This window comes from Homalodisca vitripennis, chromosome 1 (assembly GCF_021130785.1).
Source record: "Homalodisca vitripennis isolate AUS2020 chromosome 1, UT_GWSS_2.1, whole genome shotgun sequence".
Classification (NCBI taxonomy): domain Eukaryota; kingdom Metazoa; phylum Arthropoda; class Insecta; order Hemiptera; family Cicadellidae; genus Homalodisca; species Homalodisca vitripennis.
Window position 1 is genome coordinate 149575776 of NC_060207.1, and position 16230 is coordinate 149592005.

Below are 16230 nucleotides of genomic sequence, written 5' to 3' on the forward strand. Positions count from 1 at the left end.
TTAAAAGCTTTTTTACATTATTATCACAGCCCCAAACAATTATTCCATATGACAAATGGCTTTGAATGTATGCATAATAAACAGACATCAATATATCTAAATTTACAGATAATTTAAGTCTTCTAATCATAAAAGAACATTTAGAAATCTTTTTACAAACATTTACAATGTGAGAGTCCCATTTAAGATTTGATTGCAACAGAACTCCCAAAAATGTAACTTTACTATAACTGACAAAGTTGCTTTAAACTAAACTTAATGCTTTGAGTTTTATCCATATTAAGGCAGAGAGCATTAGCTGCAGTCCAGTCCTCAGCTACTGAGTTAAAATGAGACAACAACTGATTAGCCAAATTAAAATTTGAACAACTTAATTTGTACTGCTAAATCATGCTGCATACATAGAGGGATGAGACACAGACATTGCTAAGGAGCCGATGGCATGTCATTAATATATACAATAAACATAGTCGGTCCTAGAATTGAACCTTGCGGTACACCAGTATGCACTTGTAAATATTGAGAAAAGCAACCATTATGAAACACAGATTGATACCTTTCAGATAAATATGATTGCATAAGATTAACAGACCTAACATCAAATCCATAAAATTTTAGTTTCTTTAAAAGAATAAGATGATCGATAGTGTCGAAAGCTTTCGACATATCATAAAAGTTACCAACCACACATTTTTTTGCATCTACATTTAATGTACAATCTTTCATAAAATTAATTACAGCCATACTAGTACTCTTACCAGGTCTAAAACCATATTGACTATTAGAAAACAAAAAATTATTCTCAAAACATTTCATAACTTGATTATTAATCAAAATCTCAAGAACCTTGGACACAACAGGTACAATCGACACTGGCCGGTAATTAGCAAAGTCACTCTTTAAACCCTTTTTATGCAAAGGAATTACCTTAACTAACTTAAGACACTGTGGGACAATACCACACTCAATACAGAGATTAAACAAATAAGACTTTATGGCTGGTAATTAGCAAAGTCAACTCTTTAAACCCTTTTTATGCAAAGGAATTACCTTTAAATAACTTAAGACACTGTGGGACAATACCACACTCAATACAGAGATTAAACAAATAAGACATTATTTCAGCTATAAAAGGTGATGCTAATTTTCAAAATATGAGAATTAAATATTATAAACATCAAAACATGAACTGCTACTCAATGATAACACTGCACTATGAACCTCTTCAACAGTTACACGACAAAAACGAAAAGACTTCCTTTACATTATTATGTTTATTTACACCAGAAAGTTTTTAGTTTATTTAAATAGTATGACATATCATGTTTTTTGCCTGAGGCACATCCTGGGCAATAGACCTTAACACTACTAAGAAAAAAAATTATTAAAACCAGAACTAGACAAAGTTGAGTCTAACTTATTATCAGAGGGGCATTCATTACCACTAAACTGTCTTTGACAATAGACCAGATTGCTTTAGGTTTGTTAATAGCGTTCTTAACTTTACTACCATTGAAAGCTAGTTTAAGCTTGCCTTACCTCATATTTATATCTACACCTAAGTGCTCTATATGAATCTCTATGAAAATCCAAACCAGTACTTCTAAAAATAAGTATAAGTATGCAAGCATTGCTCTTTAAGTAACCTCAGTGGTTCATTGTACCATTTTGGCTTTTTTAGGCCTACTTTTACAAGTCCTATTGTATTTAATTGGAAAGACTATTCAACAAATATCTAAAAACATACTAAAAAAAAAGATCAAACTTATCTTCTATCGAGGATAAAGTGTACAACATTAGCCAATTAACTTTACTTAATAGTAATCTAAAATATGCACTATTTACATCATCAATTGCTCTGGATATTTTACAATGACTTTCAGACCTACTGTAGTCTTTAGAGCAAAGAACCGCAACTATTAAACTGAATCAAGTTTACCCTTGAATATCACGCTATGGTGATCAGACAGTACCATCAGTTCCACAAAGGCAGAAATAATCCTATACGAGTGCATAGATACAGCTATGTTATCAATACAGGTATCAACACAATTACCATATAGGCCAGGTCTAGTTACATCATACACAGAAATTCCTCAAATTGAAACTAACAAACAAGTTTTCCTAAAACCCTTTTCTGCAAGCTATTACTTAAAAAATCAACATTAAAAATCATTACAAACAATAATAGAGGCATTAGTTTTATTTTTACTCACTAAAACATTCAGTACATTATTCAGAGCTTCGGTAAAAACTATCAAAATTGTCATGCTCTGGGCCACTCTATATATTTCTAAACAAATAACATTAACTTCCTCAATGTACACTGCAGCAACTTCACATATTGAGGGTATGGATAGATTCACAAGGTGGGTTAACTCTTTAAACTTCAGAACAGACTTTAGGAAAATTGCCGTGCCACCACGTTTTTGCTAAAGGACGGTGATAGGCACTTGCCAATATATAACCAGGAAAACCTAGGGATGTAAGGTTATCTCTGTGCTCCCAGTGTTCACATATACAAATCACATGAGTATCAAATTTGTTAGAAAGAAGAATAATTTCATCCATTTTTTGGAGAATCCCCTGTGAACATTCCAATGGACCACTGTAAAGTCTACACATTGAAGTTGAGTTGGTTCCACAATAGGAACATTTAGGTAGCTCGAAGTGACTGGGAATTGTTGTCCAAAAAAGAATCACTGATATTTCACAGTAGGCTTTAGGCCTATTTCTCGAAGCACGGTATTTTTCCAATAATACAACCTCTCGAACCATAAATTGGGATGCATAAGTTCTTCTCCCAAGGCATAAGGAACTCCAATCTTGAAAGAAACTATATGTATTATACCTTGTTTCAAGTCGTTCACACACAAAAGTTTCAGATTCCTTAAGTGACTTTAGGTAAGTTATTATATCCTCTGAGCTAACAGAAGGGTTCTAGCCCTGATAGGAACAACCAAAACAGCTTCTTGGTCGGTTTTAATAACATGTTTTCACTAACCTGTCTAGTACCGTGCACCACATTGCTTTTTACCCAGTTTTTTACTGCATCACTGTAACTAAACCTGGTTTGAGTTTAGGCTGAAGAACAGATTCTTTAGACTTAGTCTCCGAGGCTGAAAATTGTTTTTCACCTTTGTTATAGGTTTAACCATGTTAGGCCTACTTTTGTAGTTATTTCCACTACGTCGACCTCTGTAACTTGCAGTTTTCCACTCTCTGTTAGAATTAGTAAATATCCGCTCAGAATTTTGCTGGATATTACCATTAACATTAGAACTAGTCTCTGTCCTAGTGGAAACTGTTTCTTCATTCTCACACGTTAAATTTGACTGAAGGCCCAAGGTAGTTTGAGACTGTACTACTTTGTTAGAATTTAAGTTATGCAAAGGCTCACTTTCCATTTGAGGTTGTTTGCTAAACCGTAAACCTAAACCTGGTTTGTTACCTATAGACCTATTATTATTACCCTTAGGCCTATCTGTATTACTCAAGATTATTGAAGACCGAGTGTCATCGGTATTAGAGTAGTTATTTAGGGACGTGTATAGAAGAGTTAAACTGAGACCCAGAGGCACACCCCCATGAGTTTCTCATTTAACTTTGAGTATTGTTCAGTTAATATGTCCATCCTGTTGCATAAATTTTAAATTATTGTCGTTCTGGATATCTAATTTATCCAATACAACATTTAGAATGGAAGGCCACTCACATGAGACTGAATCATCTATAAGTCTTGATTTTTTAAACAGCATATCTAATTTATTTTGACACTTCGAGCAGAACCACTTAACATAAGCATCAAGATCGTTAATTTGCTGAAAACACATCATCATCTATCTCAGCACAAGCGGCATGGAAATGTCGATGACAGAAACCGTCACATACCATTAAAAGGTTAACATAAACACGACCATTACATTTTCCCACATGTTTGCCGTTTGATTGTCATCGTCAAATGAAGGTTAACTTCAGAAGTTTCAAGGTTTAGTTAACCTTGGTTCAGTTTCACTGATCCTCTTCTTTACTCCATCCAATTCTAAACCGCCTCCGCTCGGGTTCTCATTTTCCCGTGAGATCTCGTGATTCCTCACTCTAAGCGAGATTACAACAAAACTGAACTGAACCAAAACTGAAAAACACGTTGACAAAGAGTCACATAACCTCAAATCGCTTGAGTAGTTTTTACCAAACTCAATTCAATGACTTTTAGAAGTGCACGAACAAAGTTTAATGGTTCAAAATGTAAGAGAATGCATCCAAAATCTATTTAAATAGTTGACAACTGCCAAAAATATGATAATAAGTACACTTCGGACTTACAATGAGCACTAGCGATTGAATCCGATTCACGTATCGAGGTAGGTCACTTTTTTTTTTTTTTTTTATATTATAAAGTAGCTGACATTGCTATGGGGACTAAGAAATGATGAACATTCACTTAATAAGCAACTATAGTTTATCCTTGTGGTTTGATAACATACAAAATATGACATAATGCTAGTATTGAATAAACCACAAGTAGCTGTACTAGTGGCCATTTTGATTTAAAACCTATACTATCAAGTATACAAAATACATTACATTTTGTTACGTTTTAACTATTATAAATAAACTTATTATGGCTACAAATGTAACGCCAAAAGTTCAAACTAAACATATAGTTTATTGAATGTAAATGATTAAAACTAAACAAATTTCTAGAGCCAAAACTTGGACTAAACTAATTTAAATAGTCAGATTTCAATTTCTTTTTTTTTATTTAACTCTAATTCAATATACACACTAGTTTAATTTAATTATTTCTTTCAGCCAGGATCTTACATTAATTCATTTGGTAGTCTCACTTAAAATCCAGAAATAAATAAAGTACAACTCAAAAAATTAATTTTAGTCAAATAAAAATGTTGTACATAAGCTAACAAATTCCTTTCAGATTCTGTTCAAACACGTCCTACTGTTACTTGCAGAATATATATCTAATTATTCATGTCAAAATTAAAAGTTCATTTCAAATTTTAATATTGAAATGTATATAGGTCCTTGTAAAATAAAAACAATGCTGCAAACAAGAACAAAATAATGCTGCAGTTCTAATACAAAATAACTGCCTATATAAATGCAATAAATTTTAATTTAATTTATTTTAACATTACTAAATAGCCAACCCTTACAGTTGTTCACAGAATTATTGATTTTTAGTGTATTGATACATTTTCCATAATTATATATACCAAAAGTGTAATGCTACATTTCAAAGATTGAACTATTCCCACTTCTTCACATGTAAAAATACATAAATATTCATTAAAACTTTCAAAATGCGGTAATGGACTGCCACTAAAGATTATATAATACGTGACTGGTACACCAACAGCATGAAGTCCAGTCTGGAGAAAATGAACTCAAGCGATGTCATTGCACATAAGCAAGAGCACAAACAACATGTCACACACACCAACAAAAGTGGAAGACTGACAAGAAAATCAATGTCGGCATTTTCTGTAGTTTCATTCAGTACATTATATGTAATGCATATCATGATGTGTGTATGAATTTTAAACAAGTAAATCTCGATTATTCATTAATAGGACAAAAAAAAATATTAGGGACAATACATGTTGCTTAAGAAGACAACAAACTACAAATTTAGCATTTTTGTAAATAAGTACACTTTGGTGTTCCAAAATAAAATTGCTTTTTTGCTTTGTATTCTAACTGTGTATGTAAAGGCGTATATTATCAGGTTTACGAAAAATTTTTTTTACAATAAGATAGTTTTTTTACATCATATACAGTTAGGATTCACAAATGGTCTTTTACAAAATCATTATGTTTGGTTTGAAATTTAACATTATTCAAATTCCTTTTTCTGTAGCTGTAATAATTTATTAATATTTGTTTTTGTTGTTGAACTGTATAAGTCTATTTCAAAATAAATGCGTGACTGAATATGAGTGTGGTATACAGACTTAAGGATCGACTGATTACAGAGAAATGTGCTGCAGTTCAATTCATCTCGTCGTGCAGCATAATAAAAAAAGTATTGCATACTGGGTTGTTTCATTAGTTTGTGCATTACACAAGAATATCTATAATTAATCACTAATGTGAAATGGTGTCTGGGTCATCTCAGGGCCAGTTTGGTATGTCGTAGGGAATAAAAAAATGAAATGCATGAGTTTACAAAGACTAAATTTATTTAATATGTTTACTCTGCTGACAGATGTTTCTTGTATGTGCTTAGCAATGCGTAGCGGGCACCATATTCCTGCATCATAATTTTTATTGTTTTCTTGTAACTCAGGAGTAATATTTTTATTCAATGACAACATTATATATGTTCTATGGGTTCCTGGGTGTTAACTCAAGCTTTGTTTAGCAAGTGCCTATGAGAGCTTGCTTTGTATTTTAACTTGGCAGCAAGATTGTTTATCTTGTGTGTGTTTTATGTGAAATTCCTGTATTAAGGAACTTTGAGTTCTAAAAAGGGTTGTTTTATAAGTGAATTATGGATAAACTCACTTTAAGTTATATCAATTTTAGTTAGTGTATATGATGAGTTACTAGAAAATCATTATTTTGTTAATGAGACAGAATAATCTTTATTCCATAAAATATACAATACATTAAATGTATATGAATAGTGTCATTACTAAAATATGATTTTCTAAACCTAACCTAAAACTAATATTTACATTTTTTAATACTTTGATTGCATTGAAACTATTGCCTCAATTATTTTCTGGCCTCATCTACCCATTAATTAATAGAGTAAAGTGCTTTGTTGGTAAGATACACCTTAATTTTTATTTCAAATTTGTTATAATTAGTTTCTTTTTTGATTTCCTCAGGTAAATAAATAATTTAGAAATCTTTTCCCCATATAATCAGTTTTCATTTAATAAAATGACAAATTGTGTTTGTCAGTGATAATTTTGTTATGTGTATTATAGTCATGCCGAGGTGTTGGAGATTGAGCAGAATTTCTTTTTACGAATTTTATTACTTCTGTTACATATAAACTATATATGGTAGGGATTTTAAGCTCACAGAATAAATGTTTTACTGAATCGTGTCTCTGTAGATTTAATATAACTCTAATTGCTTTCTTTTGCTTTTTCAATATTTTATATAAATTTTTGTTTGATGTTGCACCATATATATACTAATCCCATATGTTAGATGTGAATGGATTAATGCATAATAAATTTTTCGCAAAGCATTTAAGTCACATAGCTTTGACATACGACGCAAGGCATAAATTCCAGATGAGATTTTGTTTAAAACATTCTGAACATGATTATTCCAAGATAAGTGTTCATCTATAGTTAGACCTAGAAATTTTGTACAGTTTTCTTATGTTATAATATCATTACCTACTATAATTAATGGTTCAATTTTATGTCTATTTTGTTTTGGGGAAAATGTTATAAAGTTTGATTTACCTGAATTCAATAATAAATTATGATTATTTAAGAATTCTTTGATAGCTGCCAAGTCGATATAAGCAGAAATCTCAATGTCATCTGGAGATTTTCCTGTCACTATCATGTTAGTGTCATCTGCATATAAACAAATTTTGCTTAGAGTGGCATGTTTTGTAATTCCTTTCAGATAACAAATGAAAAGTAGGGGGCCCAATATTGAGCCCATACCTTATTGTTTGATGACTTGATGCAATTTTTCTTATATAATTACAGCTTAAGTTATATTCTGTAAATTGTGTTTCCACATATTGTTTCCTGTTACTGAGACAAAGAGTGGATGACAAAGAGTATAATCTAAGTGAATCTGAAAATGAAGATTTTGACCAACCAGATCAATCACAAGCTATTGCGGTGAGTATAATGATATGAATGGAAATCATGAAATTTTACTCAATTTAGAAGGCAGCGTTCAGCAAAATGAGGCTTTTCCTGAACTTATCGCAATTTCTTCTAAAATTAATAATGAAATCATTACAAATGTTAATGAAATTGTTAATAGTCCAAATGTTGATAATTACATAAAGGGTAAGCCTGGCCCTGACAGCCAGACAGAGCCACAAGCAGTAAAGTATTCAAACAATAATTTATTACACATTGAATTTAGATACAAATGAACTTTTGGTATCTTATCCTGGAAAACAACAATCCTTATGATTTCTTTGAGTTATTTATTGATATAATAGTTATTTATTTTTGCTGAATATTGTTCAAAAGACTAATAGGTGTTATCAGGAAGTTTTCTTCAACAACCCAAACTTGACTGATCACTCTCAGATCAATGTGTGGAAAGACCACACTCTTGAGGAGTTTTAAAGTATATTTAGGCCCACTCGTACACATGGGAACCATTGTGATGCTAAGGAGAATGACTATTGGAAGACAGACCCTTTATTTCTGTTTTTGTTTTTCCACATATATAAACAAAAATGATTTCATCATCTTCAGATGTTTACATTTTTGTGAAGGGGGCAATCTGTAAGATGATTGACTCTTCTAAAAATAAATTTGTTGTAGATCATTTTAATAATAAAACTAATCACATTTAGTATCCATTTATAAAACTTTAAATTGAGCTTGGACGAATCAATGGTACTCTGGCATGGTCACTTGTATTTCAAGCATTGCATAAAGTAAAAACATGGATTAAAAGCCTGTATCCCCACTTAAATTTCAGTCTATTTGATGGCATTTTGATAAATGTAAAAACACTAAAAATTAAAATGATATTAAATGAGTTGAATAGATGAATAATTGAAGATAGTTTATTTAAATGTTAAGGCTTCATACCCATAAATGCTTAGTTATTAATACATAGTTATCTTAGAATGCAATATTTGCCACTTATGGAAACAAACATATTGAGGCTTTATAGATAAATCTGTTTACCTGTTGTAAGGAAACATAATGTTTACTGAGAAAAATCTACAAAAGAACTAACCTAATTTGGAATTTTGTATTTGTGTTTACTAAATTTAAGTTTAATTTGGTTTAAGTGTGTCTAATTAGTAATTTTAATTAGGTTTTTTTATCTGAAAAAGAAAAATATCAGTTTTATGCAGGTGGCTTCAGTCAGTTCACCTGGTCATGGTACAACCAGAGAGAAAAACCAGGAATATTGTTTACAAGGAAGCACTTATAAAAGCTCTAATAAATAAACAATTCCACAAACAAGATATAAAAATAAAAATATTTAATTCAGTGAAGAATCAAAAAAGTTAAGTTCATTTATAGGATTTTTTAAACATACGTAAGCTTATTAGATTATTTTGAAAACTGATTATCACAAGAACTCATTTAAAACCCTGATATCACTCACATTTACTCAACACTCTTTATAATCGAAGCTTAACCCATTGAGGAAGTATTTATTGAGGCCTCTGTCAGGACTGGTAGCAGCAATTAAATTGGGTAAAAATGTAAGACAGGTTAAATCTTTCTAAAGCAAAATCCATAAAAGATCGAGCAATAATTTTTTTACCACTGCTCTTACAGTAAAATTTTTATTCAATATACTAAATACTATATTTGTATGTTATTAACTCCACAGGTGTATATTTAGTTGTTTGTTTATTATTTAGTTAGAGGTTAATGTTCACACTGAAAATGGTTATACCGAAACACGTGTCTGAAATAAAATTAATTTACAAAAAGGGTTTTAGTTCACCATTCAATATTCTAACTATATTTGTAATATAGTTAATTATTAGTTTTAAAAAATTGTTAATTTTGTAAATATTGTTATATACATCTTTTTTAACTTTTGAAAAGAAACATTTTTATTACTCATTTTGTAACTTTCTAACATACTTTACCTAAAACATGACACTTTTTTTACATAAATAAACATTTTTACGCACATATCTAAAATAATAAGCTCAAAAAGAAATTAAAGGAAGATATTATGAGTAATCTTTTTTATGATTTTGCTAGAAATTTACTCAAACTTCTTGTTTTATAGGAAAATCAGATTTTTTATTCACTGTACACTAAATTACCTTAAAAATAATAAAACATACTGTTCAATGTAAAATAATCCAAAAAACCTTCATCTTGGCGTTCAAGTTCTTTATCATTGCACAAACTGTGAATCGGCAAACGGGTTTTGAGCATGGGACATAATTACATCTACTGAACTCCATCACTATCATTGATATTTTAATTACATTCATAATCACTGTCTAATAACAAAGCAACGAGAGAATCCCACTGTTTTTTACAACCATTATGATCAATCTCACAACTAAACAAATAAAATACCTAACATCGCTTTTAGCAGCTGACCAATGAAAACAATGACGAAACGTTCTAACAAAGAGGTGATCAATTTAATGCTACCAGTAACAAAATAAAATGAAATGCATTTTCATCTAAGTAAAAGAACCAGTGAAGACCACAGCAACGATATCTAGTGGATATTTTCAGAACTAGATCAGTCCATAACAATAAAGAATGCCTAAACATAGGTAGACTACAAGACCAGCTCATAGCTTGGCATTCATCCCAGACCGTTTGGTATGAAACCAGCTTGTATGTCTTCCCCAATGGGTTAACTCTTTAAAGTGGTGGGAGATTTCAACAGTGTTGTTACAGGCTACTGCCAGGTTTATTTGCCGTGCTTAGAGCTGCTCCACAGTCAGCGCAAATATAGTATGTTTCTCACCCACCACAATCAACTTTAGCAATATCTTCATTTATCAAACTACCATCAGAATCCCTTGAATCATCATGTCAGGTTCATAAACTGAGACCATCCCGATTGCCTCATTCTCGGAAAATTTAAACCGCTAAATATCTTAATTCACAACAATGCATTATCATTGTTACAACTAATTCCTGCCATACCGACTATACCATAATCAAAATAGAAAATACAAAAAAAACTTGCAAAGCAACTTCAAAAAGCAAAATTGAAAAAAACAAAAAAATTATTTGTTTCTAATGTCTATGTAAACTTCACAGATGTGCTTCAGTGACAGTTCCTTAGTTGATTGTCAGAGTTTAGTAGCATTTAACCAGCACTACTGAGGATTCTAGTACGAGGGGTATCCAAAAAGTAAGTTTCCATTAATTATGAAAAAGTTAAAAAGACTCAAAAAATAACTGAAACACATTTATTCAACTTTTTACATCATACCTTATTTTTCTACCTAGTTACCATCCCTTTCTAAGCACTCTTGGTATCTAGGAAGTAGTTTTTTTATTCCAGCATCACAAAATTCACCCGCCAAATCTTTAAGCCAAGTATCCACCTCATTTTGAAGGTCATCGCTGTTGGCAAATCGCCGACCGCCAAGGTGTCTTTTCAGCTCCGGAAACAGATGAAAATCGCTAGGCGCAAGATCTGGTGAGTATGGAGGATGACCAAAAACATCCCACTTAAATTTCCTCAAAAGTTCCATTGTTGCACGAGCAGCGTGTGGTCGGGCGTTATCTTGAATAAGCAGAACCGTGCGCGACAAAAGTCCGCGCCGTTTATTCTGTATTGCCCGCCGAAGTCTGGTGAGAACTTCACAATACCTTTCTGCATTTATGGTTTCGCCACGAGGAAGATAGTCAATCAATAACACTCCACGGCATCCCAAAAAACTGTAGCCATTACCTTTCCTGCCGACTCAAAAACTTTGGCTTTTTGAGGAGCTGCCTCTCCTTTTTTTTGCCACACCATACTCGGGCGTTTGGTCTCTGGAGTTGAGTGGTGAATCCATGTTTCATCACCAGTGACTATTCTACTGAAAAGGTTTTCATCTTCATCGTCAAACAATCGCAAGAAAGACTGGGCAGCAGCCATTCGTTGTTGTTTATGGGCATTGCTCAATAAGCGAGGCACCCATCTTGCACACACTTTTGCAAGCTGAAGATCTTCTGTCATGATATTGTGCACAGATGACCGGCTAACTTCAACACTTGACGGCAGTTTATCCATAATTTCATTGAGAGTCACTCGCTTATCATTGTCAATAACTGCTCGTACAGCATTAATGATGTCAGGTTGCCGAGAATTGGCCGGTAGGCCACTACGCTCATCATCATGAACATTTTCTCTTCCTTCCAAAAACATTGCACGCCAACGACGGACCATCTGAACGGACATAACATGTTCACCATACACTTGACACAACTGACAATGAATTTCAACGGCAGTTTCGTTTTTGGCGGTCAAGAAACGAATAACACTACGGACTTCGCAACTGGCGGCAGAACGCAGTGGAGTCTCCATGATGTTTGGGCAGCAACTGACTGAGAAGCGTGACAATGGGCCAGTGACCGGCGCACCTGTTGCCAACCGAACCGCGCTACATATCCCCGCCCACAGCTGCACGCTATGTTACGTACGCGTCTTTTTACAGAACAGGGAAACTTACTTTTTGGATACCCCTCGTAGTTTAAATAAACACTACTAGAGGCCAATGTATATTATTTTACAGCTGTCAGGCGTCGTGTTGCTAAGTATCTGTTTAACATGGGCATGGTAGTAAAGGGATTAAAATATGAATTTAAAATTGAAAATTTTTGCTTTCAATGATAAATGTAATTGTGATTGAAAATATCTATTTTAAGGGCCTGGTGCAGTCGGAAGAGGAGTGTGAAAACGATGACTTATTCTATTTAATATATTAGACTCTAGCAATGTTTGGAACAGGTCAACACCTACATTATAGAATCCTGCCAGTCCTACAGTTGGAACAGCACCAGGCAAAGCCCTAATGGATTTGCTTGTTTTATGAGTCGAATTTTTATTTCAAGCATCAATAGTTTTTATTATTACGGTGGGAATAAAAAAACTACAAAATTTTTGTTTATACCAGTGTATTAACTTAAGTTTTATTCCTCTGAAATGTGCAATTGAGTCATACTCTAATTTTAACAAACATGGTTAACAAGATTTGTTTTTTGGATTCAAATTTTAATCCCTTAAAAAAATTGTTATAGTATTCTACATTTATTTTCTAATTGTACTTTTTCTTGTAATTATGGGATCACTCTTTTGTATTTTTTTATTGTTAAGGAATTTAAAGGTATTATTGTTGTTATAAATATCAATAAATTACTTATTGTAAAATGGTTTCTATTTATACTGGTTTCACGAAATGATGCAGAGGCTGCTGGAAAGACAGTGTGAAGTTATGAAAAAAATATCATTTTAATAATATAAACAATTCTTCTATTTAAAAGCGTGAAGTTTCCAGTACATCATTTATTATTATTACCAATATTTATAAGATACCAATACCTACATATAAGATCAAACCATGTAATTTTGTTGGAGACTTATTACATACAACTTATTTATTAAATAGCTAATTATCTTAATACTTAAAATGAAATAAAGCTAAAAACGCTAAAGTTTCATTCCAGAGCACTGTGCTGCTCAACAGAGACACGACAATTTCTGAGTATAGCCGAATTTTCACATACACGTCACCGGCAAGCAACAATGAAACGCCCTCTACCAATCTTGGACAGTCTTATTTCACCATCGACTTTGAAGTGAATAGATTAATGACAAAGCATAATATAAAATGGAGGGATATAAAATACAAAATTAATGGTGGGTTATTTATTTATTATTATTAAAAGAATTTGAAACAAATTACAGATAAATAATTGTTACAGTTTTTCTAGGGTTTGGGGGTGTCCGGACCCTCTGGATCCCCCCCTTCTACTTTGAAACAAACATTTTATGGGGTTTCTCAATTTTCTATTTTGGGACCACTCCTGTTTCCCTGTTATCTAAAAGATATCCCAAAGCTAAAAGAATTGTATCTATATGCTGATGGTGCCATATTAAGAATTTGTGCATCATCTAAGGAGGATATTGATGTCTGCTTTTCTAGCCATCAAAATGTTTTTTTTCCAGAAAACCATTTAAATCTGAATTCAGTTATATGGATTTTAGTACTAACCAGTGCAAGTACAATTTAGTGGTCCTATAGAAATAAAGCCCCAAATAAAATTGTTTATGTATTTCTTATTAACAATTTTTTTTAAGTGTGCAGAGATCAACTCCCATATATCATGAATAATTCAAACGGGACAATTTATTTATGTAAAGTAAATATCCAATTAACCAATTCTCCAACTTTGAAGAAGCAAAAACATCAAAAGGCTGCATCATAAATCTGGATTATATGTTGCCAATCTTCCAGGCATAAAATAACTACTGTATTTGTAGAAATATAATCATAAATGAAAAAGACTTCTTCAATATTACCTTATTCTGTCTTCTTCATGTCTTCATTTTCGTTTATCTCCGGAAACAGCTCCTCCACCAAAACATCCAGTAGGCAATAAAATAGCTGTAACAAATTGTATTGTTACTTAACTTGAAGACTCTTGGAGCAATTTAGAGAAGACATTTTAAATAGTGCTAAATGTTAATAAAACAATACTTTCCAATTGGTTTATTTTTTGGACGAGGCTTTTTTATGTATTTTTTATAGTAATCCATTAACATTTAAAAGTTACAGTTAATTATGCGGATTCTGAGAAAAAAATATAAAACCAGTAGTATATTGCTGACATATTTTGTTCATTCATGTAACTTAAGGTGTATTTTAAACATGTTGCATTTAGTTTTCAAAATTTCTATACATTAAAAGCTTATTCATAACTAAGAATAACATAATTTATAGACTCTAACAATTAGTACATATCTAAGTTTTGTTTTAAACTAAGTTATACCTAGTATTTAAATAAATTTGTGATCATTGTGCTGCTAGCTCTGCTGGCACTTCCATGGTTGAATTCACGCACAATCCACAGTTACATTACACTGTTCATAAAATAATTTATGTTGTAAGCAATAAACACTGATTTAATGCAAAACTGCAACTTAATTCATGTATTTATTTCACATTTTGATTTTATGATTCATTCTCACTCTCTTTAATGTGCTGTTTCATTAAAATAAAATGACAACAGTTGAAATAGATGTCAGTTTCCAGCACAAGAAACAGTAACAAGATTCCATTGTATTAGCTCCTTAAACCTATGACTTAAAAAGGACCCTAAACTGCTCATTTTAAAAACTTAATGTTCAGGTACACTTAGAGAAAAAAACCCAATAGGTTTTCAGATGTAAAACTTTGTACACTGTTTATTTATTGCATAAATTTATGGAGCAATAATTATTATTTCTAAGTAAATACAATAATTAAAATTTTAAATATATTGATATAAGATACAAAAAGATTTGAATTTTTGTATGTACATAAATATTTAAAAACATTAGTTTGTAAAACTTATACCCCAAAACAGTTAACACTGCAGGGTATATATCTATACATAACAGAAAAAAGTTTGACTGATAATGTTAGTGGTTTAGTTACAAAATGTACCGGAGTGTCAAGAAGTGATTTTTCTGTAGGCACAAAAAACTATGAACATATCTTGTTGCCACACTAAGTCCAGCACCACATAAAATAGCTGTTTGGTGTTCCTTGTCTTCCCTTTTTCATTTATTTTATTTCTCTTCTTTAGTATTTCTTTTAACTTTTCTTTCGTTCTTTGAACATTATAAAGCCACCCTGTTGGTATCTAACACCCTCTTTTGGTTGATTTGTCTTAAGCCAATTACCCAATTACAAAATTATATCCACCAGAGCTGGATTCACAAGGTAAAATTAACTAAAACCAGAGGCACTGGTACCATATAAATCTGTTTTGTTTTAAATTATTGTTCTTTCTTTTTTCAGCACTTGCTACAGAATAAAAAACTACAATTACAATTACTTACCATGACATGTTAAAAATAAGTTTTTTAGAAAACATCTTTACATTTAGCACATCATAGCACTTTAATAAACACATATAAATTAAAATCCAAATATACAAAATAAAGACAAATGTACAAGAAAAAAAAAAAGGACGGTAACAAGAGATGTGTTGGTTTATGACCGCTGAAAAACCCTAAAAATCTGGCAGTCAAACAATTACTTCAAAAGACCAATTTTATAGCACCAATGAACTGAATAAGTCACTAAAGGAAAGCAAGACTATTTTAGTTATTAAAAACATCAAAATAGCTTGTGTAAAGAGTAAATCCAGTAAGTAAGCAACGACGATTTCAGCTGGCGATCTGATAGCAATAACGATAGCACAGTTAAAAATCATCTGTGGTCTAGTGGAAAATAAAGATGGCATGTGAATAAAGTAATAGTTCCAGTTTTTCTAGTCAATTACTATATAAAATACATTGTGAAATATTTTGATATGGATGTTATGTTGTTTGTTGTTA

General features: G+C 31.7%; 1 protein-coding gene across 3 annotated transcripts in view; it reads right to left on the reverse strand.

Annotated features, from left to right (window-relative positions):
- LOC124373775 (sorting nexin-14-like) overlaps positions 1 to 16230 on the reverse strand; it is a 62613-nt gene that overhangs the window by 1178 nt on the left and 45205 nt on the right. For all 3 annotated transcript variants that reach the window (XM_046832125.1, XM_046832118.1, XM_046832130.1), the window contains one exon: positions 14206 to 14290. In XM_046832125.1, coding sequence (XP_046688081.1) covers positions 14207 to 14290 — 84 coding nt within the window. In that variant the 3' untranslated portion in view covers position 14206. The remainder of the gene's footprint in view (positions 1 to 14205; positions 14291 to 16230) is intronic.